The sequence below is a fragment of the Prionailurus viverrinus genome, chromosome D2, assembly GCF_022837055.1.
Source record: "Prionailurus viverrinus isolate Anna chromosome D2, UM_Priviv_1.0, whole genome shotgun sequence".
Lineage (NCBI taxonomy): Eukaryota > Metazoa > Chordata > Mammalia > Carnivora > Felidae > Prionailurus > Prionailurus viverrinus.
The window spans coordinates 40,210,708-40,233,154 of record NC_062571.1 but is presented as its reverse complement, the minus strand read 5'-3'; the positions used below and the strand labels follow the sequence as shown (position 1 = coordinate 40,233,154).

Sequence of the window (22,447 nt, the reverse complement as noted above, 5' to 3'; positions counted from 1 at the left end):
TACCAAATAGATGAGAGGATTGGACACTGAGAAGTGAATAGAGGGTAGGGTTCTCTCCCAGGCGAGCAGGACCATCAGGGCGGGGGGGAGGGGGGACCGCTGGGAGGGGACTTACTGCCTCATTGGCACTGGCAGGGGGAGGGTGGCAGGACCTGGGTCCTTGCCTCTAAGGGTTAGCTCTTCACTGAATTTTTAGTAAGGCGCTTCTTCAGACACTGTACCCGGGGGCACCGAGAAGAATATTCTCGTGGTGTAGAACAGACCAGGTCTCTATTTTCAGTGCAAATCCACACTGCTTACCAAAAGAACGGGGAGTGCTTACAGTTTAGAGGCACATGTGGAACCACAGGTATGGCAACTAGAAAAAGGAAAGACCAGAAACTTTTGAGAAGGAAAGAAGATACGCATAGAACAGCTCCAAACAAGAGAATTCCCATCAGCAGGCATGAAAGTCACACCCGGATTTTCTCATGGCTGAGACAAAAATGAGAAAACGGACAGGTAACCATTAGGTAATTCCTTCTATTTTATGTAGGGGGGTGGGGATCGTGTCTACCCTTTGTTTACACTGTGCATAAAGGCCAGTGGTGTCCAGCTGGAAAGTGGTAGAACGTATAGTCATGTACTTCACATGGATTGTTCCCCAGGGTCTACCGATTGATTGCCTCCTTAGTTCAGGGAAAGGCAATAAAAATCTACAGGACAAGCTCAGATTCTTCCATCCCGTTTAGGATTCTTCCTCGCTTGTTCTTCCCTGATCTAGAAACTGATGTCTCTTCAGAGCTCCTCTCTAAAGGTAACCCCTTGCTGCCCTACTTCCCTTGATCTAGAACTGAGGCCCCAGCTCCCTGTACCCCATCAGCTGGCAGCGGGGTGCCGTGCAAGTTAGCTCAGAGGAGTTGGAGTTGATCTAAAGATACAGGATTCTCAGGGCACCTGGGTGGCTCAGTCGGTTGAACGTCCAACTTTGGCTCAGGTCATGATCTCGCGGTTCCGTCAGTTCGAGCCCCTGGTCAGGCCCTCTGCTGTCAGCACAGAGCCTGATTCTCGGATCCTCTGTTCCCCTCTCTCTCTGCCTCTCTCCCTCAAAAAGATATAAATGTTTAAACACTGATAAAAAAAAAAAAAAAAAAAAAAAAAAAAAAAAAGATCTAGGATTCTCATGAGAGTCCAAAGATAGAAACCGCAGTTCTCCAGGCTTCCCAGGACCTGGAACAAGAGGGAAATTATGGATTTGCGGTGACTCGCCAGATGGTCTCTCTCATTCAAGGGCTGAGGACAGGCAGTCTCCTTTACTAAGGAGCATGCAGTCAGTCGTTGATCTCTCTCACACGAGGGACAGAATGAACCGAGGCGCTCCAAGGACAGACCTTACAGGCTTCAGGCAGCACGTTCCTCTCGAGCCCTGTTGTCGGTTCTGATGTCTGTTCTCTGCCATCGCGTTTCCCAGGCTGGGTTTTTTTGGACCAGGGAACTGGGAGACTTCTCCAAGCTGCAATCTTCCTTTGCTGACTCATGCCAGGAGCACAAACCTGAAGGTCATACATCAGAGTGTTCCTGGAAACGAAGCTGGTATTCACACCTCTGGGGAGCTGGGGCCCTGACCCCGGGGTCACGCCTGGGGGAGGAAAGAGGCCTGACTCTCTGTGTGCCCTGTTAGGGCTAAAGGAGAGGCGCTTGGTGGGTGGGAGGTTCAGGATTTGGAACCGGGAGCTTGCGGTTTGAGGTCAGCTCCCTGACTAACGCATCGAGTGGCCCTCAGTCTTCCTATCTGTAAATTGGTCTGTAATGGCTTCTTCCCTGGAAAGTTGGATGAATCAAAGGTTACACAGAGGTTCAGATCTGCAGGGCCTATTTTGAGCTCAAAGCCGTAGGGCCTGAGAACTGTTTTCAGCTTTTGCTACCTGTCAATCAATTTTGTCCAAAGGAATTGTAGCCTAAACACTTACCACCCATCTCTCAAGTCCATTGAAAGCCAGTCTGAGTAAGTTAGAAGGACAAATACACCTTGCTTTCAGGACGGGAACTTTGAATTTAAATTACATCTGTAAGTCAATGGTCTCCTGTGGAAGACTGGACACAACCAACGTAACTGTGACTTGTTTCCTGGGCCAGAATGAAAACAACTACAAAAGTTCACAACATTCAAGGCCCAGGCTTCGGCCTGAGTTCCAGATCCAGGAATTGCAGGGCCTGTAGGACAGTCTTTCTTCAGAGTCCTACCGCTCTGCTGTTCTTACTTTTAGCCACCCCCAAGCCAAAGCTGGGGACTTGGGGTACCAGCCGAAGACCAGGCTTTCACATTCGTCAAATCCCCTTCCTGCCTGGGACCAGCCTGCCTCCCTTCTCTGTGGCTGTCAGAGATCGACCAGCACCAGGGGTCAGTCAGACCACATGTCATGGAGACAGCCTCTGACCTGGAAGGTTATTTGCTCATGATTGTGTAACTGATCTGTGGTTTGGAGCCTGCCGGGAATCGGGGTTTTTTTTGTTTGTTTTTTTGTTTTTCCTTTTTCTCATTAACCAGGAAGGATTGAATGTCACTGTGGGGCCTGAGCTGGAGATGTTGGGAAGTGGATTTTGCAAAGCGATGCTGTCCTGTGACCCTGAGTGGCTGGTGAAGTGCTGGAAAGGTAGGAGGAGCTCCGGGCAAGGAGTTTGGGAAGGAGGGATCCCCACCCCGGTAGCAGCCTGTGCGGGGGAGGAGACAGTGTCCCCAACTGTGGAACAGTGCTTTATCCAGCCAAACACAGGGGTCGTGCTCTAAAGAAGTGGGATGCAAGTAGCCATTTATTTGCTAAACCAATGCCTTGGGCTAGGCTGGCCAGCGCCAACCCAAGGTCCAGCGTGTCCTGTCCTGCAAGACAGAGTGTTCGTGCCACTTCGTGCAGCTTTTCAGGGTAGTGACCAGCGGAACTGCCTGGAATGCTTGACAAAATCATGGGATCTCAGCTCCACTCTGGATCCGGTGAATCAAAGTTCCAGACATCTGTCATTTTCTCAAGATCCCTAGGTGATCTGCATGAAACTCACTGGCCCAAGAAGTATCATCACTACAGCGCTTTCTGCCTGTACCTCAACTTTGCACGGAGGGCTGGAGCCAGGAAGCCAGGGATTCTCCATTCCTTGCAGGCCCTTCATGAAGTGACAGACGTCCTGCTTACTTGCATATTGTCAGAGTCCAAATAATCTCCTTCAGTGATCGATGCCCCACTAGTGAAAAGCAACTTCTGACCCCAATCCTTCCCTATGCATTTCCAGGGTCTCACTTTCCAGGGTGTGACTTTAGGGAGTGGGTCTGGGCCTGGAACAGCTCTAGGGAGCTCAGAGAAGGCAAGGCACTGGGCAGGTGAGACCGAATGGGGAATTGTGTGTACATGGATTTGGGGGTATTTATACGTATTTTTGTGCCTGTGCGAGTGTGTGAATATCAAATAGAAGCCAACAGACCCAGTTCTTGAAAGACCCAGCATCCAGCTGTTAGGGGGCTCCCCCCAGCCTGCATCCAGGCCTCTCTCTGCACACCCCTCACTGAGGAGCATTGGCTCTGGGGGTTCCTAGGGCTCTGGTTGAGGCGTGTGGGTGCTTGGTCCCAGACAAAAATGGTCCACGAGTGGCCCTGAGCTATGTGCTGGGACCCCTAGGACTCAGCAGAGATTGTCTACATGCTAATATGATCCTCCTCCCCTGCCAGGTCTTGGATCCTTTGTCACCACTATCTCTCCACCTAAGTCCTTATCTGACCACTGAATCTAAGATTGCCTCAACCCCTGTCACCATTACAATGCTCCCTTTTATTTTCTTGTTAGCAATCATAGTCACTGAACTCACCTCAGCCATGTACTTGTTCAAGTTATATCTGTGCAGCAAAGCCATTAGGAAGACTCTGGATCCAGATGGCCTGGATTCAAACCCTGGCTCTACCACTCTGTGGCCGTGTGACCCTGGGCGAGTCACATACATGCTGTGCCTTTAAGTCCTCTTCTTGGTGAAACCGGGATAATAATAGTATCCAGCTCACAGAGTTGCTGTGAGGGATAAATGACCTGATACAAGTAAGGCACTTTAGGGAGGCCCTGGCCTGCAGTCAGCACCGCGCAAACATTTCTTCTTGCCACCACTGTGACTGTCGCAATACCGTATCATCCACCCCTGCGGTCCCAGGGCCTGTGGAAGGGCTGGAAACCGCAAACACATTCAGTGGCCGTTGAACGAACAAATGAATGAACAAATGAATGACTGAATCTCAGTCCTCCCTGCAAATGTGTGGCCAGACTCCCTTCTCTGGAACTTGATTCAGCTCCAAGTTGAACCCAAGAGAGAAGCGGCCAGACTTACTTTGGAACGTGGATGTGGGCACGGCCTCCCTTGCCCAGTTTAGCGGCTTTGTGCTCCCTGGGCTGTGGCATCACGCTGCCCTCTGCTGGCTGTCCCCAAGACGGGGCTACCAAACCCGGAGAAATGGAGAAATCGTGTAGACAGTTCTGGGAGCGGGGGCCTCATGAGCTTTTGCCTGCAACTTCAGGACGCTCCTCCTTTCCTTCCCTCCTCTTTTGCCCTGGTTGCTACCCCCACCTTGAATGCCTTTCCTAAATGCCGCTAACCCTTTAGGGCCAGATCCAGATGGATCCGGAGGGCCATACTCCCTCTGGGTAACCACAGGTGTCCGGCAAGCCCTTAGTACTAGTGTAATTCTCTAATCCTTGTCTGTGCGTCTGTCTCATTTCCAAACCTAACTGTGAGTTCTTCGAGGCAGGACCCGCGGGCCACCCCCACCCTCCTCCTTGTCTGCGTCTCAGATCTCGGAGTCCAGGGCAATTTCAGAATCCCATCAAGGACGAGACTGTACTGCTAGCCCTTTGGAGGCTGGGTTTGTGGACTTCTCACGGGGCTCCCTGTGGACTTTCTGGGTATCTCTCTCCAGTCCAATGAGAATCAAGCAAATGACATATTGGACAAAGGGCTGGTATCCAAAATCTATAAAGAACTCACCAAACTCCACACCCGAAAAACAAACAATCCAGTGAAGAAATGGGCAGAGGATGTGAATAGACCCTTCTATTCATGAATAGACACTTCATTCAAAGAAGACATCCAGATGGCCAACAGGCACATGAAAAGATGCTCAACGTCACTCCTCATCAGGGAAATACAAATCAAAACCACCTCACGCCAGTCAGAGTGGCTAAAATGAACAAATCAGGAGACTATAGATGCTGGCAAGGATGTGGAGAAACGGGAACCCTCTTGCACTGTTGGTGGGAATGCAAACTGGTGCAGCCGCTCTGGAAAACTGTGGAGGTTCCTCAAAAAATTAAAAATAGGTCTATCCTATGACCCAGCAATAGCACCGCTAGAAATTTACCCAAGGGATACAGGAGTGCTAATGCATAGGAGCACTTGTACCCCAATGTTTATAGCAGCACTTTCAACAATAACCAAATTATGGAAAGAGCCTAAATGTCCATCAACTGACAAATGGATAAAGAAGATGTGGTTTACATATATAAAGGAATACTACTTGGCAATGAGAAAAAATGAAATATGGCCTTTTGTAGCCACGTGGATGGAACTGGAGAGTGTGATGCTAAGTGAAATAAGTCATAGAGAGAAAGACAGATACCATATGTTTTCACTCATCTGTGGATCCTGAGAAACTTCACAGAAGACCATGGGGGAGGGGAAGGGGGGAAAAAAGTTACAGAGAGGGAGGGAGGCAAACCACAAGAGACTCTTAAAAACTGAGAACAAACTGAGGGTTGATGGGGGGGGGGGAGAGGGGCAAGTGGGTGATGGGCATTGAGGAGGGCACCTGTTGGGATGAGCACTGGGTGTTGTATGGAAACCAATGTGACAATAAATTTCATATTAAAAAATAAAAAACAAAATAAACAAAATATTCCTTTCATAAAAAAAAAAAAAAAAAGAATCAAGCCCTGGGCTTTTTATTGCCCCCCCCCCCCCCCATCCACTATCAGCAGAGAGGTTTACTTGTGATTTTGGTGGTGACCCCACAAAATCAGGCTGAGGACCTGTAAGTCAGGAGGCTTGAGAAACTGCCTGGGGGGCCCCTTGGGCACCAGCAGAGCACCCCAGCACACAGCGATGGGGGACCTCCTGCAGGTTTCAAACAGAGAAGACAGTGACGTCCTGCTGCCTGTCAATCTGTATGGTAATGCTGTTCTCCCAAAGCTGGAAGCCCAGCTGATGGAGGCACCAGGATCCTTGCAGAGGTCCCAGGAGGGGCCTTCGCTTGGCTCGCTGATGGGGCTCAGGGGCAGACTTCTTGTGGGGCTCCCTCAGGGCGTGCAGAGCGCCGTTCTCTTAAGGCAAGAATGGCAACCATTAGCGCGCAGGCTGCCCCTCTCCTCCCTCATGTTGGTGGCAGACAAAACTAATCAACTGCCTCCTCCTCGGCCTGGATGAGACCCTGAAAGCCGTTTAGCCCTGTGGTTGTTACCAAGGGATCTGAGACGGTGTGCGGAAAATGTCCACCCCTGCCTCGCGCTCCTGACACGTCCAGCTTCCTGCTCACGTAAGAACCTATGGCCTTGGGGGGCGCCTGGGTGGCTCAGTTGAGCGTCTGACTTCGGCACGGGTCATGATCTTGCAGTTCCTGAGTTCGAGCCCCCACTGGGCTCTGTGCTGTCAGCTCAGAGCCTGGAGCCTGCTTCAGATTCTGTGTCTCCCCCTCTCTCTCCCCCTCCCCTGCCTGCGCTCTGTCTCTCTCTATCTCTCAAGAATAAATAAACTTTAAAAAAAAATTAAAAAGATGAACACTTACGGGGCGCCTGGGTGGCTCAGTTGGTTAAACGTCCAACTTTGGCTCAGGTCATGCTCTCACAGTTCTTGAGTTCGAGCCCCACATCGGGCTCTGTGCTGACAGCTTGGAGCCTGGAGCCTGTTTCAGATTCTGTGTCCCCCTCTCTCTCTGCCCCTCCCCTGCTCACACTCTGCCTGTCTCTCTCTCTGTCTCAAAAATAAACATTAAAAAAATTTTTTTAAATAAAAATAAAGAGATGAACATTTAGTTCAATTATTTTCAGTTCGTGCTTTAAAATTTTTTTTAAATAATGAAAGTGAAGTATATTGTCCTTTGAATATAGCTTTAATTCTAGTTCATAGATTTTTGGGCACTTACTGTTGTTGAATTTAGTTGTTTTAATTACTACTAAGATTGTGCATTTTAATTCTATTGGACATTTCAATACCATTGGACATCAGTATTCCTTCTTTACTGGATTTTTGCTTCTCATTCTTATCCCATTTTTTTTCCTACTTACTCATCAGTTTCTTACTGTTTTTCCTATTATGCGCTTTGCAAATAAATCAACATTTTTAATTTTCATGTATGTTGGGTTTTACTTTTCGGCAGAAAAGTTTTATGTAATTTTTTGTGTGGTCTGATGTATCAAAATTATTGTTTTGGGTTTTCTTTTCTGACATCATTCTTCTTTTTCAATTTTAATTTTAGAGAGAAAGAGAGCCCACAAGCAGGGGAGTGGGGCAAAGGGAGAGAGGCAGAATCTTAAGCAGTCTCCACACTCAGCACAGAGCCCAACACGGGGCTCAATCCCATGACCCTGGGATCATGACCTGAGCCGAAATCAAGAGTCAGATGCCCAACGGACTGAGCCACCCAGGTGCCCCTCTGACGTCATTCTTAGATAGCTCTTGTCCCCTCTAAGACTATATAAATCATCGCTTGCATTTTTTTCTGGTTTTGATTTTATATGTAACTAAAAGAATCTGATTTTATTTTTCTTCTAAGTGTTTAACCATCTAACTCAGCATTATTCATTGAGCATCACTATTTTCCTACTATTTCGGTCTTCTATTTTTATCGTGCGTAGATGAAATACTCGTATATGTGTGCATCCTCGGACCTCGGTTTGGACTTTGTGGGTTTTTACATTGTTCTGTCTATCCCTGTGTCAGTATTATACAAAGCTTAGCTATACAACACCCTTTGACATAAGATGACCAGGTCCATTCTCATTATTTTTAGAAGTAATTTTCCTCACTCTTCTAGAATGTTTATACTTTCCCAACAGCCTGGGAATCACTTGATGAGCTCCTCAAAAGTCTTGGGATCGCGTCTTTGGAAAACTCACATCTCTCTGGGTGAGTGGGCGGGAGGTCAGGCATGTGGGCGGCCAGGCATCGGGCTTGCTCAAAACCCAGCTCGGGTTTTTCCTCCTCTTCTTGTGCTGACCCAGCCCTCTGGTCACAGAGTGCCTTTGCTTGGCCTGAGGTTTCCACCTGACCTTCCGGCCCTGGCCTGGGCCCAGTCACTCACACCCGAAATGCCATGTTCTGGGAAATCATAAAAGGGCAGAGAGGCTGGCGGTGAAGGCACGGCACTATTTCCTCAGATCAAAGGGCCTGGAAACATCCTGAAAACACTTTATTCAGCCCTACAAACAGACTTACAAGTAGGAATTAAGGATTTCATTCACTCAACTCTTTCATTTACTTACTCCGTTCATTGTGTCAAGGTACTAAAATATATGAAAAGTACGATTTTGCTCAGGCAGGGCCCTCACGAGTCCCTCTGTGGCTCAGAGTCGTTCAAGCCAGGCAGTCCGAGAGAGACCACACTGCTTAAGTAAATGGGGGGCAAGGAGGTTAATATTCAAAGTGTCATGGATAAGGGTGGGCGACAAGCGCTGCAGTAACAACCCCCAAATCTCACTCAGAGTCCAAGTGGATCCAAGTGATCCCCTTGGGTCAACAAGGATAGTTGTTCTCCGTGCATTTGCTCAGGCTTCCAGAATGCTGGGTTGCGCGACTTTACATCCGCCAATGCTTCTGTGATCATGGCGGCAGCAGAAGGGAGGCCATTTGGGAAATGGACACTGGTCCTCATCTGTGTCTACCCAGAAGTGACACATGTCACAGGCCTGCCTTCATAGAGCCTCTTGTATCGAAATATTGGTGAAAAACAGTAAAATCTACCACAAAATACCTGCTAGTAGCCATTGACAGGCCTAAGAATCACAGACAACTTGCCTGAACGATGAGTGTCTGAGTAGCCTGGGGACTGCACAGAAGACGGCTCCCTATTGCCCTGGTTCACGGGTGTTATTATTGCCTATTCATTCTTCACCTACTTATAGAGCATCTCGATGGCCTGTTGCTGGGACACAATTCTACAGCTTATCTCTGATGTCATGGATGTGCAGGGCTACAGCGTCTCTGAGGGCATAAGTAGCCATCTCCACCTCTGTACCCAGTGCCTGGACAAATATTTGACCTATAAATTCGTATTTTACTCCTCCTAATAGATACCTGGTTTCTCTGCTCTTGTGTCAAAGGCAGAGGCAACTTGAAAAGTCCAGCACACCATTCGCCTTGGGTTGAGGGCATCCAGAAGGTAAGAGTGACAGAGAATGCCCTGAACTTAAACAACTTCACTGTCAGGGTTTTATATCAAGGGGATTCCGAACAAAGATAGGATCCTGGAAAGGCAAACAGCAGAGGGCTCCCCACTGCCTGGTCGTTGGGGGATGGGGGCTGGTTTGGTGACAGGAGGGTTGAGAACCAGGCGGTAACTTGAGAATCTTCTATCAAACCGAACAGGGGCATCCCTAAGAAAATGTATGGTTGTCACCTCTCCACACGTGGAAGGGCCCAGCCTGCTCCCGTGATGTGACCTGGCATTGGGAGGGTCACAAGATACGACAGCGTTAAGAGTCACACAGCCTTGGCTTTACTTGGCACCTAGGCTGCCAAGCCAGGGACCATGGCTACTACGGTTGGGACGAGGCCGAGAATGGTTGAAATCTGTGTTGACCTTTGCCCATGATGTAGGTGCAAGGGAGGCCTCTATGCTCAGGCATGGGTTAGGGCTTGAATTTTCTGAAAAACTTGCCTCAGTTCTCTGCCTTAGTCAAGCGGTGCATATAGAGCCCAGCTGGACCTCCTTACTTGTTCTCTGTGCTGGAGAGCAAACCAGACCCCCGCAGCCCCACAGTGGATCTGAAGCCTCCTCCCATAGGGTGTGGGGTCTCAGCATCTCCGGCCTTCAACACCACAGGAGATTTCCCTCCTTCCTACTGAGTCACATAGTTCTGCACTCTTCTTTCCTTCCCTCTTGTCAAGAAACAGGCTGGGCTTAAGTGTTGGGATGGGTAGTGATTACTTTTAGAAGGTCTGCCCACACCACCATGACCTTGCATGGATCCCGGGAGCCATATTGCCCTGTGCGGTCCCACCTTCCGGGACTAGGTCATTGGACTGGAGGTGGGCATCTGAGACAGACTTATTTTTACAGGAGTTTTGAACTGATATCAAGCAAGAGTTTCTAATCTCCGTGTGGCAATTTGTGTGACACACGTTTCCCCACGCTTGGGCGGTCGAGAGACTGGGAAGAAGAGGAAGCTGGTGTGTAAAGGAGGACAAAGGAGGACGATGCAGAGAGGGGTAGAAGCCAAGGAGACAGCTCGATGTTGCCTGCGCTCCCCCCCGCCCCCATCCTCCCTGGGCCAATTCAGAGCTCTCTGTTCTTAGAAAAAATACTTCTGGGGCGCCTGGGTGGCTCAGTCGGTTCAGCATCCAACTTCGGCTCAGGTCATGATCTCATGGTGTGTGAGTTCGAGCCCCACACCGGGCTCACTGCTGTCAGTGCAGAGCCTGCCTCAGATCCTCTGTCCCCCTCCCCCGCTTGTACTCTCCCCCCAAATAAAATAAGCATTTTTCAAAAAAATAAACGACAAGAAAAAAATGCTTCTCCTTCGCTTAAGCTGGATCCAGTTGCTCTCATTTGCAATCATAGTAATAATAAGAATAATTAATAAAAGGCCTTTCTAAGCTCCCTCAGTGAGTGTGTCCGGTGTGGCCTTCCTGTGGAACTGACATATCGCAGAAGCCGCCAGGAGTGGGGGAGAAAGATCTTGGCAGAGAGCCTGACCTGCCTGCTTTTGTTTTTAGGCACCCTGTCCTACCTACCAGATGAGGCTACGGGGGTGGTGGGCAGAGGACTGGGGGATCCATTCAGGAAGGCCGGTCAGGGCAGATCTCACGGTCCCGGAAACAAGGGAGAGAGTGGTTGGCTTCCTGAGTAGGGGAAGGGCATCTGCTGCCCTCCCCTAGGAGCCTGTGCTCCACCCCAGGTGTCATTCCAGTTTCGTTACACGTTTTTATGGTACCTGTCACAATGAGCATGGGGTGATGTATGGAACTGTTGAATTACTTACTATACTATATACCTGAAACTAATATAACACTGCACGTTAACTAACTGGAATTAAAATAAATACTTCATTAAAAAAAAAGAAAAGAAAAGAAGGGGCACCTGGGTGGCCCAGTCGCTTAAGCGTCCGACTCTCGATACAGGCTCAGGTCGTGATCTCGTGGTTCGTGGGATGGAGCCCCAAGTTGGGCTCTGCTGACAGTGCAGAGGCTGCTTGGGATTCTCTCTCTCTCTCCTCTCTCTGCCCCTGCCCCGTTCTCACTCTCTCTCAAAATCAATAAACCAACATTAAAACAACGAAAATAACAACAAAAAAAAAAATTTTGCCGTTACTGTGTCAGTAAAATCAAACTAAGCTCCGACCTAAAAACGTACAGGCCAAAAGTATAAGCTTTGAGGTCAGTGTCCTTTGTCATGACCGAGCTGTAGCATTGATACTGACTGTGCCCATGTGTAAGTCCCTGCTCACTCTGTGCCCTGATTTTCACGTCCACAAAATGAGGAGGCTCTGACTAGATTACCTCTGGCGCAAAGCAGGGAAAGGACATTCCTGCAACCGCCAGGCAAGAGGAGGGTTGGGGATAAATGTGAGCATGGCTGGACACCCTCCATGCCTGAGACCTCAGATGGAACTAGGTGGTGCGGATGGAACTCCCTCCTGTGAACCAAGAGGTGGTCGTATGACACACACAGAGAGAGAGAGAGAGAGAGAGAGAGAGAGAGATCCTGGGCCGTGCAAGGATGAGGACCAGTCTACTGGGCATAAGGCTGGGCAGCCAGGGGAGGCAGATGCTCCCTGCCAGGCGTCCATCCCACTGCTGCTTCCCCAGCCCCGGGCTTGAAGCCAGAGGCAGCCACTGAGGCCTGTCAGCCCAGGGGCCCCAGCTTGCGTTTGGCTAGAGGAGCCTGGAGTTCAGGGAGGGGCCCGGAAGAGGGATGTGCATGGGGGAGCTGTCAGGAGAAGGAATTCGAAGCCTTGGACAAAACGAGCTCCACTTGGAGAGTCCGGCCTGAAGAGAATGGAGAGCAGAGGCCAGCCCTGCACCATTAAGTGGTCAAGTGGGAGGAGAGAGGAGGAAAAGAGGTAGTTGGGTGAGACCAAGGCAAGCAAGAGTGCTGCCTTGGAAGCCCAGAGGAGGAAGAGTGAAGGTCCGGGGGTGGTCAGCTGGTCAAACATGGCTGACAGTTGGGGAAGGGGAGGAGGGGGGAAAGGAGAGGAGGAGGGAGGGGGAGGGGCCTAGAGGGGTCACCCGATTTTGCCACGGGGAGGTCTTGGGGACCCAAGTTTATCCCTTGCGACTGGGAAAGCAGCTGGCCCCTTCTTCCTCTGACAAGTCTCCCACGTGAAGCCATTTGACTCTGAGAGAGGCTTTCCGCAGGGACCTCCCCGACTGCTCTGTGGAGAAGCCCTGGCCAGCAGAGGCGGCGCCATTTTATTGGGGCATCGGCAGCACACAGGTCTGGGCCCCCACTCGTTGGCCAGGCCCCCACTCGCTGGCCAGGCTCCCGGGTGGAGCACGGCCCCCCACCCCGGTGGCTCAGAACTCGCAGACCACCAGGCGCTGCTCTCCGCAGGCCTTGTCGTTCCACTTGCCATTGGTAAAGATCTCCACACAGTTCTCTGCGCCGCCATTGTTGTTGGGCTCCCCTGGGGCCCAGTTGGAATAGACCAGGGGCTCCCCTGTGGGGTAGATGAACTTGCCTTCCGTCTTGATGTCGGTTATACTCAGGAAAGCAGCCTTGTTCTCAATTGTGACCAGCTGCTGCAGGGCGTCGTTCTCGGCCGCAGAGCGTGGGGAGGCCATCTGTCCCCCGGCCTGTATACACACCTGCTGTGCGTCCTCAAAACTCTTTTCAATACCTCCTGTCTTGAAGATCTTCTCCCCGACACCTCGGCCATTGGGGAAGAGCTCCACTAGGAGAAGAGGACAGTCAGGTTGGGGTTATGGCAGCACCAGGCCAGAGCTCCGCGACTCTGTGACCTTTGTGTGACAGCCCCCACCCGCCCCGCCCAGCACCCATGTGGGATATCAGGGCACCAGATAGGACAAAACTGAGGCACTTGCTTCCAGTGCACTGGCTTCACAATGCAGCCTGGGAGGAACGCCTGTGGTCCGTAGTTATAGATGAGGACACTAGAGCCCAGAGAGGTTAAGTAAGGGGCCCGGAGTCACATACCCATCAAATGTACGTTTAGGACTGAACCTTGTTTGCTGGGACGCTCGAGCTGGAACGTGCTCTTTCTGTTTCACCCCACGTTGTGTGCTGGGGTCAGTGGGAATTGCAATGACTTTGGTGAGTGATGGCTGGGGCAGTTTCTGATGTGCGTGTGCTGGGGGTGGGGCAGGGGCATCTGAGAGCCTCACTGTGCTAATCTCTGCACTCACTGCAGCCCGGTGTTGGCCCCTCGGGATGCATGTGGGTGATGCCCCAGCCAGTCAGCCTCTCCAGGGTGCTGGGTGAGGGGATGAAGGCACCTGAGAGGTGGCAGGGGGCAGAGGGGATCAATTCTGGGAGAGCCCTGTTTGGGAATCGGAAGCCAGGTGTTCCACCCCATCCTGGCAATGACTGCTTAGGTGGAAAAAGGAAAGTTCCTTCCCTTTTCAGGGTTTCTAATTCCTCATTTCCGAAGCGGGGGTACGCTTCACAAAAACATCAACTATGTGACATATCACGTGTCTAATCTTCCATCCCATCCCCATCCCTTTGGCTTTTGGGCTCAGGCACGGAAATCTTCAGGGCCCCCGAGAGGGCTGTGCCCTGGCCTCACTGGGCTGGTTAGACCTCAGGGTGCACCCCGACCCCCTGCCCTTCTCTGAGTAGCTTCAACTAGGGCTCGGGGGCAGATTCTCCACAGGCTCAGGACAGACGGCACTCAGAGCAGCCCTGGACAAGGTCAGTGCAAGAGTTTGTGTGCCGCTACTGGGTTTTATGTTCCATGCATCTGGGTGGGCACACGTGTGCATACATGAACATGTCCCTGTATTTGTCTGGAGGTACCTGGGAGTACTTACCGTCTGGACGTGTGCGCGTACGTATGCGTGTGCTCATGTATGTCATGGTGTGGGGTGAGTGATGGTATTTGAGTATACACATGTGGCTGGCATCTCTGGACATGCTCCACTTCGCAGCGGAGTGCAAAGGGGTGAGTGAACACATGTGCAAATTTGTTGTGGAGGGAGTGAGACATACCCAATACCTGAAACTCCCATCCTTGGTACTTAGGTACTTGGTACTTAGGTACTTAGGAGCCAAACCTGTGTCTTACCCAGTGAGGCCCCTTTAGGATCTACTCCTTTGGAAATCGCTTCTTTTTTTGGATGAGGGAGATTTGATGAATGATGGAGACCCAAAGCTGACATCAGGGAGAGCTGATGAGGAGGGCCAGTCAAGGACCAAGGTGGAGATTCCAAAAGGCACAGGGTACTCTGCATGATTCCAGGATTAGGAAGAATCCCTGATTTAAACACCCAGCAGTGTGCAGGGAGAGCCCAGCACTGGCTGGAGCCTAGAGGCGGCCAGTCCCCTTCCAGAACCATGGGCATGTCCAAGGTGACATACTTGATGGCCACATAGCAAGGCTAGGCCCCCACCAGCCTTGAACCCCGAGAGCAGCACCCCAGCCCCAGCCCTCAGGACAGTGTCCGGATTCTCTGCTGCCTTGGGCTGTGAAACAATATCTGGGTACCCACACGCCGGGTCCCACAGAGGTAAGAAATGCATCCTGGGTTGGATGTCCCCTGTCTATCACAGGGAGCAGCACAGGGCAGGCAGGAGTGAAGGTCTGTTGAACTGCACAGGTCTCAGGGCACTGATCGGGTCATAGGTGGCTGTGATGTGGGGGGGGGGGGCATCCTGGAGCCTGATAACCTCCACCAGGCTTCCATCACCCCCATTGAACTGGTGATATGGCTACACCCTCCTCTCTGTCTCTTGCATCTACTTCCAGATCCTGGAGTATAGGGCTGCCTGCTCTGTCTCAGCACTACTCTCAGCCCCAGACCCTGCCCCAGAGCCAGATCCGGCTCTAAATATGGTCCCAACCTGTTCCAATCCCAGACCCAGACCCAGCCAACTCCAAACCAAGGCCCAGGCCCAGTCGGAGGCCTAGCCTTGGTGCCTGGCTCGATTCGGATCCAGGGACGTACCTTTCCTATACTGAGAGAAGGCATTCTGGAGGTGTCGGACCTGTCCACGTAAGGTCTCCACCTGCTGCCTCAGAGCAGTGATGTCTGCAGAAGAGAGAGGTCAAGTGAAGGCAAGCCCAGCATAGCCTGGGATCAGCTCAGAGCTTGGGCCTTAAGGGAAAGGTACCCAGCTGCAGGCACATATAGGGGACGGGATAAGGAGCTGGGACCAGGCCCTAGCAAGCCCATATCCACTAACACAACTAGCCCCTGTTGCCCCCAGATTTCCTATACTTCTATGAACAAACTGTCCCCGGAGCAGGTCCCTGCACATCACTGACACTGAACCCTGTGAAAATTTAACTCCATATTCTGGGGATCTCACAGCACCTTCTTTGGGGGGGGGGCAGGAATATACTTTCATCAGTACTTCCTGTCCACTGGGTTATTTGATAGTCAGAGCTATCCTTTGAATTGGGAAGGGAGCTGTGTTTTCTCCGGTGATCGAATGGAAAAGCTGCTCAGAGCTGCCCTCCTGTGAGTAAGAGTCTAAAACCAGAGCCTCATTCCCCTGCCTCCCTGCCCTCTAGCGTCCCTGCTTCCCACCCACTCCCTGCGGTTAATGGGGCCCAAATAGGCTGTCCTGAGATAAAGAAGGCCACCTCCCTCCCCCTGTCCCCACCCTGTGGCAGCTCCCAGATCTAGCAGATGCTGCCTTACCAGGAAGCCCGCTCTCTCCCTTTGCTCCTTTGTCCCCAGGAGCACCTCTGTCCCCCTTCGGTCCTGCGGGCCCTTTGGCACCTGGAAGTCCTGGCGGACCCGTGGCTCCAGCAGGCCCTGGGATCAGAGAAGAACTGGGTGAGCTCTGTATCCACTTTCCAGCATTGTCACCCTCCCAAGACATGGGCTGTCCACCTGTGGTCCCCCCTCCCCGATACAGACTGCTCCCAGAACCCAGCCATGCACCCTCCTTGGACATAGACTTTCCCTACCACCCAGTAACACCAGCTCCAACTTGATGAGTGGCAGTGGGGGAGGGGTGGCCATCACCAGCATCAGGGATGCACAAGGGAACCGGAGCCCCGTCCTAGCTCCTTCCGTCACTCACCCACTGCCCCAGCATTTCCAGCGGCTCCACGCTCACCAGGGGCACCTCTCTCTCCTTTAACCCCTGGGGGGCCTCTCGGCCCTGCAGAGCCCTGCATGCCAGGCACACCCCCATCTCCTGAGGAAGGAACAAATTGGAGCAAAAGCTGCCGAGAGTGGACTTTTCAGCCTTCGCTCCAAGGGGACAGAGAACCGGTAAGAAGGTGCTGCTTACTGGCCGGGGTTCCTCCGTGGAGGCGAGCAGGAAAACGCAGTCAACGTGGGAATGTGGGGGAGAAGGGGCCACGACAAGGCCTGCCCAGCGCTGATGGTCTGGGCATTTCCCGGCACTCGAGCCGGCCTTGGGTCACACCCTGGACTGTGCCATATTCCTCCCTTCTCCCTCCCAGACCGGCCACCTACCAACCACCTACCTTTGGGCCCAGCCTCTCCTTTGGGGCCTGGTGTGCCTTGAGGTCCTACATTTCCCTGCTTCCCTGAGGGACCCTCTCTGCCAGCTGGACCAGGCGTACCTCGAGGTCCCGGAGGTCCTGGGGAAAAGGACCAGCATGGTCAGTGACACTAAATCCTGCTGGAAGTGGGAGCGTCCAAAGAGAGGAGAGCAGTGATAGAAGTCAAGAGAGGCAGCATCGTCATAAAAGGTGATGTCAACAGGAGTTCAGTCTCCCCTGCAATAACCCGGTACCACCTTCAGAACAACCTTCTTCCTTCTTCCTGGGGTGGGATCTGTGAATATCTACTGGCATGTTCTAGAGGCTGCAGCACCACCTGCTGGAATGCCCAGCTGCTCACCAGATGGTCCAGAGTCTCCCTTTGGTCCAGGCTCTCCAGCAGAGCCATTCTCCCCTTTGGGCCCAACTGGGCCAGCCGGTCCAGGCGTCCCCACTCTCCCTACAGCTCCTGGTGAACCTGTAGCAGCAGAAGAAATGGGCACAAACCTTAGGCCCAGAGACGAGCCAGCTGCGTGCACGGTCGGGCCCCTTGCATTCCTTCAGGGTTCTACAGGGTGTAGACGTCCCACTTCCACACTCCTTGGTACAGTGGTGATCCAGGAAATGGGTGTCCACACCCCTATTTTACAGGTGAGAAACCAGGCTTGCTGGAGCTGGCTGTGAACTCAAGCCAAGACCCATCTGACTTTCCATGCAGGGCACCTCCCCCTGCCCCAAGACTACAGTATATACAGCAGGCAGTCTTAGCCTTGATTTAGCCTTGATCATGGACTCCTTGTTCTCCCCTTCCCAGAACCAGAGTTTATGTCAGAAATGACACCTGGCACCGATCATCAGGGAAATGCAGATCGAGACCACGATGAGATGTCACCTTACCCCTGTTAGAATGGTTATTAGCCAAAAGACAAGAGATAACAAGTGTTGATTAGGATGTGGAGAAAAGGGAACCCCTCATGCGCTATTGATGGGAACGTAAATCGGTGCAGCCACTGTGGAAAACAGAATGAAGGGTCCCCAAAAAATTAAAAATAGAGTTTTACACTCAGTTCTGTTCATTTGGTAATTCTTTTGTTGTTGTTGTTTGTTTTTTGTGTTTTTACTGAGGTGAAATTCACATAATATAACATTAGCCTGTTGTAAAGTATACCATTGATTGGCAGTTAGCACATCCGCAGTGGTGTGCAATTAGTTCAAAATCACTTCGTCACCCAAAAAAAACCCATAGCCACTAAGCCATCACCCCCAACCTCCCCTCTCCCCAGCCCCTGGATAGCACTACTCTGCTTTCTGTCTCTATTTCCTATTTTGGACATTTCATATAAATGGAATCAGACAATAGATGACCATTTATGTCTGGCTGTTTTAACTCAGAGTGACATTTTTGAGGTCCATCCACTTGGCAGTGTGTCTCAGGGTTTCATTCTTTTGTGTGGCTGAGTAGTATTCCACTGTGTGGACAGAACCCGTCTTGTTCATCCACTCATCAGTTGATGGACATCTGGGCTGTTCCGATCTCTAGGCTGTTGGGAATAAAGCTGTTATGAACATTCATGTGCAAAAAGAGAAGGAATGACACCTGACAGGTGCCGCTGACTTGTTCATTCACTCATCTGTTCACTGAGAAACCATCTGTGGAATATAACCGGGCAAGATGCAAATATTAGCATCAGAACCCGGTCTGCAAGAGATTTGCAATAGGATTTTGAACGGTGAGGCACAAGTAATGAGTGAGGAAGAAGATTCGCAAGATGCCCCTTGTCCTGCCACATCATCACCCCACCCCAGTGCACACACATATGGCCAGAGCTGTCTTCCTGAGGGAGCAAATGGGACTTCAGGGTGAGGAGGCTTTAGAGAGACTCGCAGAGGGAAGAGGACATGTCAGACTTGGAGACTTGTGCTCCAGGAGGGGCCAGGCCTGCCTGGGTAACACTGTGCTGGTGGTGGGGTGGGTGCCTGTGATGGGTGACTGAGAGGCTCTGTGCTGGGCATTGTATCCTGCCTGTAGTTATGATCCTCACCAGGAATGAAATGGAAGCATGGAGGGCTACAGGATGGGCCCCTCACCCCATATCCAATAGGGCATCATGCTGGGCAGAGATGTCCCATCCCTAGGCTGAGGTCCCCTTGGGCTCCACCCTGGCTGGGATGGCAGCCGGTAGAAAGAGTGTTAGAGGTCTCCCATCCATGGTGTAGAAGTCCTGGAGACCATGAAAGGACTCCCTCTTCAACAGCAAGCACCCATGCCTCCCGAAGCGCTAATTTTGCATCCCGGTGTCCCCCAAAGGCCAGCCTTGTGCCTTAACGCCACCTGAAGTGAAGCTTTGTGGACCCGCAGTCTGGCCAGTCTGAACTGCACTAAATTCCTCCTTTCCTTATATCTTACAGTCACTCATTCCACAAGTACTCACTCGAAACTTCTACTGTGCACAAGATACCATCGGCAATGCGGGGATACAACAGTGAAAAAAGCAGACACAACATCAGATCCCTCTTTCTCTTGGGGCTGAAACCCAACTGCACAGAGACAGATCATAAAAATTAAAATGTACAACATATGGTTTATTAGAGCAGAATAAGTGCCAGTGAGGAAAAATAAAGCACAGAGAGTGTCAGAAGGCGGGGGTAGTGTCTTCTAAGTAGGGTGGTCAGGGACAGACTCGTGGAGAAGGTGGTCTGTAAGTAAGGCTGTGAAGGAGCCGAGGAGTGACCCATAGGGACAGCTATGGGACGAGCAGTGATAGGGCCCTGGGGTGGCAGGGGGCTGGATGTGGTTAGGGACCAGCAAGGAGCCAGTGTGGCCAGAGGAGTATGCAAGGGTGAAGAGTGTCCTTGTGAGCTGCTGAGGGGTGTGTGGTTCTACTCCGGGAGATACATGCCTATATACACCAAATACTTCTGGGCAGGAATCTTGGAGATGCTGAGGAATAAGAGGACTGTCCCTGGAAATACAGGCTGCAAAGCAGTGTGGGGTCTTACTGGACCTCCATGATACACCTGAGGCATTAGCGCATTGAGCCCGCTCCACCCCCTACCTCTGCTCAAGGCTCTCTTCTCTCAGGCTTATCTTGTCCTTTACAGCAGGTTCTTGGAACCCTGTGCATCAAAATCTGCAGGGGACATTGTCACAAGGGCAGACTCTGGCCCCAGTCAGACTTACATGGGTCAGGATTTTGAGATGCTCCAAGCTCGCTAGGAAATTCTCAGACCCATAATGGTTGAGTGACTAACGTGCCTGCAATTCAGGAGCCAGAGTGCAGACTGGTCCCCTGGCCCATCTGTGCATGGTTCTGTCTCCAAGCACCAACCCAAGGCCGGGTTTGGAATGTGCATGGGGTGAACCACCTGCAGAAGAGAGGGAGGTCTCAGCCACACTCTATGCTTAGGCTCACAGTGTGACCATAGGAAAGGGCCCCCCAGGATTCAGTTCAGGGCCCTTTTGAGAGCTAGAGAGAGTGGGGATTCTCCAAGATGCTGACACCTTGAATACGCCTTCCGAGTTCACTTCCAGGGGCCTTGCCTGAGCCCCGGGCCATTCATGTCGGTAGCCACTTTCTGTCTGTAAAGGACAGATAGGTACTCACTTGTCCCTTATCCTACAAAGCCTGGGGATGCTACCTATTCTTTCCAACCTAAATGTTGTTAGTTTCCTTCCTCCCCAACCAAAATGCCAACTCCCAAAAGATAAAGACCACGGTTGATAGCTCCATAGCCCTAGCCCAGAACCTGGGGGTCCCTTGTCCTAGATGCTGGCTCACTGAATTCTGACTCCTTGCCACTGGACCCAGATCCTCCCCTACGGGACAGTACTTCTCAGATGATTCCCTTAAAGAATCAGTACCTGTGGAAACCTCACGAGAATTCACCCAATTGGTCCAGCAGAAAGATGTAACTTTATCCTAACAACCTGACAAAAAAGAAAGCCTTGGCTCCGTTATTTGTCACTATGTAGTAGATATTATTCCCATTTATAGATGAGCAAACTGAGACTCAGGGGCACTGGCTTGTCCCAGGGTGGGTCCCTGCTGTAGAAATGGAGCTGGTAGTCAAGCACAGATCTGTCTGATGCAGAAGCCCGTGTCCTTTCCCCTCCAGACTGGGTGTCATTTAGCCTCTCCGTGTCACAATTTTCCTACCTGTCAAATGAGATTCCTATGTTCCCTGTAAGACTTCTGGTAGGATTAAATGAATTACTCAGTGAACGCCCAAGCACAAGGCTGGACAAAGGAACGTGAGCTCCCTTTCACTCTCTCTGTAATGTATTAGGACAGATCCTTGTGATCAGATCTGAGTATGGGGTCACAGAACCTCATTCTTTCCCGTCCTTCATGACTATTGAAAAAAATATATATTTTAAAATTTGAATTCAAGTTACTTAACATACAGTGGAGTCTGGGCTTGGGGAGCAGAACCCAATAATTCATCTGTTACGTTGAACCCCCAGTGCTCATCCCGACAAGTGCCCTCCTTAATGCCCGTTACCCATTTAACCCATCCCTCCACACACCTCCCCTCCAGCAACCCTCAGTTTCTTCTTTGTATTTAAGAGTCTCTTGTGGTTTGCCTCCCTCTCAGTTTTTATCTTATTTTTCCTTTCCTTCCCCTGTGTTCATCTGTTGTGTTTCTCAAATTCCACATATGAGTCAAGGCATATGATACTGAAAATATTTGACACCCTGCACCGACCCTATTTAATCCAGGCGACCAACTGTTAAGTCCTGGAGCAGGGTTCTGGAGAGCCACAGATTCGATTTACCCACCATTTCCTCATTTTGGGAGTGGGAGGAAGGAGAAGGTGCCAAAGAAGGAGACAAGGCAGCTGGCAATGGAGGGAGGCACCTGGGGGCTCAGAGCAGCATTTTCCAATCGGTAAGGCAGTGTTTCAGATGGACCAAACATCTGGGGGAAACCCATCTGCTCAGGAAGAAGTCCACCTCTGAGCCTTCCATAGCAGAACATCCCAGTACTTCTGGGTTGGTTACAATTCCAATGCCCACCCCTTTCCACTAGGACAAGCCAGTGGTCCCAGCTCTACCTGGATCCCCCTTCTCGCCCCGGGGGCCCTCTCTCCCATCCCGTCCATCGCGACCAGGCAGGCCGTTCTCCATGGGGCTACACATGACCAAGGTGCAGGCGCTGGCTGCTGTTCTCTGGAAATAGGTCTTCATTTCTGTTCCCAGTGACCTCAGGGGCTGTGTGAGCAGCATCAGCACGGAGAGAGAGAGGAGAAGCATGGCCTAGGCAGGTGAACAGAACGAGAAAGGGCATGTTCTTGGTCCCAGGACATGGGTTAGGGCTTGGCCCAGCTCCTGAAGGTCAGGAGAAGCACCTCCCCACCTGCCCTCCCTCCATGGGGCTGAGAGAAGCAAGTCTCCCAAAGCAGTTTAGGGACCAGGTGGGCATATGGTCTGGTCTGGGAAAGCATGAGTTACCCAGCTGGAACTCAACCATAAGTTCGCAGGAGAATCCACCTATTCTCAAATGCCCGTGTTGTCCTTTCTTGTGACTTCCCTTGGGGACTGCCGTCGGCACAGGGGTAGGATGTAGAAATCCTCACTGAGGCCACA

The 22,447-nt window shown here is 51.4% G+C and overlaps 1 protein-coding gene across 1 annotated transcript; it reads right to left on the bottom strand.

Moving 5' to 3' along the window:
• Nucleotides 1-12,732: 12,732 nt before the first annotated feature.
• On the bottom strand, nucleotides 12,733-22,114 carry SFTPD (surfactant protein D). Its single transcript, XM_047826213.1, has 7 exons — nucleotides 21,916-22,114; nucleotides 17,221-17,337; nucleotides 16,842-16,958; nucleotides 16,430-16,546; nucleotides 16,042-16,158; nucleotides 15,343-15,426; nucleotides 12,733-13,109 (listed from the first exon to the last, which is right to left on the bottom strand). The coding sequence occupies exons 1-7, from the start codon at nucleotides 22,112-22,114 to the stop codon at nucleotides 12,733-12,735; spliced, it is 1,128 nt and encodes a 375-aa protein (XP_047682169.1).
• Between the last annotated feature and the right edge of the window lie 333 nt (nucleotides 22,115-22,447).

Excerpts from the sequence above, each read along its gene's own strand:
- SFTPD (XM_047826213.1), bottom strand. The coding sequence starts at position 22,114 with ATGCTTCTCCTCTCTCTCTCCGTGCTGATGCTGCTCACACAGCCCCTG. Across the intron at positions 17,338-21,915 it reads GGGCGAGAAGGGGGATCCAG|GTTCACCAGGAGCTGTAGGG; the intron begins GTAGAGCTGGGA and ends CTGCTGCTACAG. Across the intron at positions 13,110-15,342 it reads CTTCTCTCAGTATAGGAAAG|TGGAGCTCTTCCCCAATGGC; the intron begins GTACGTCCCTGG and ends CTCTTCTCCTAG.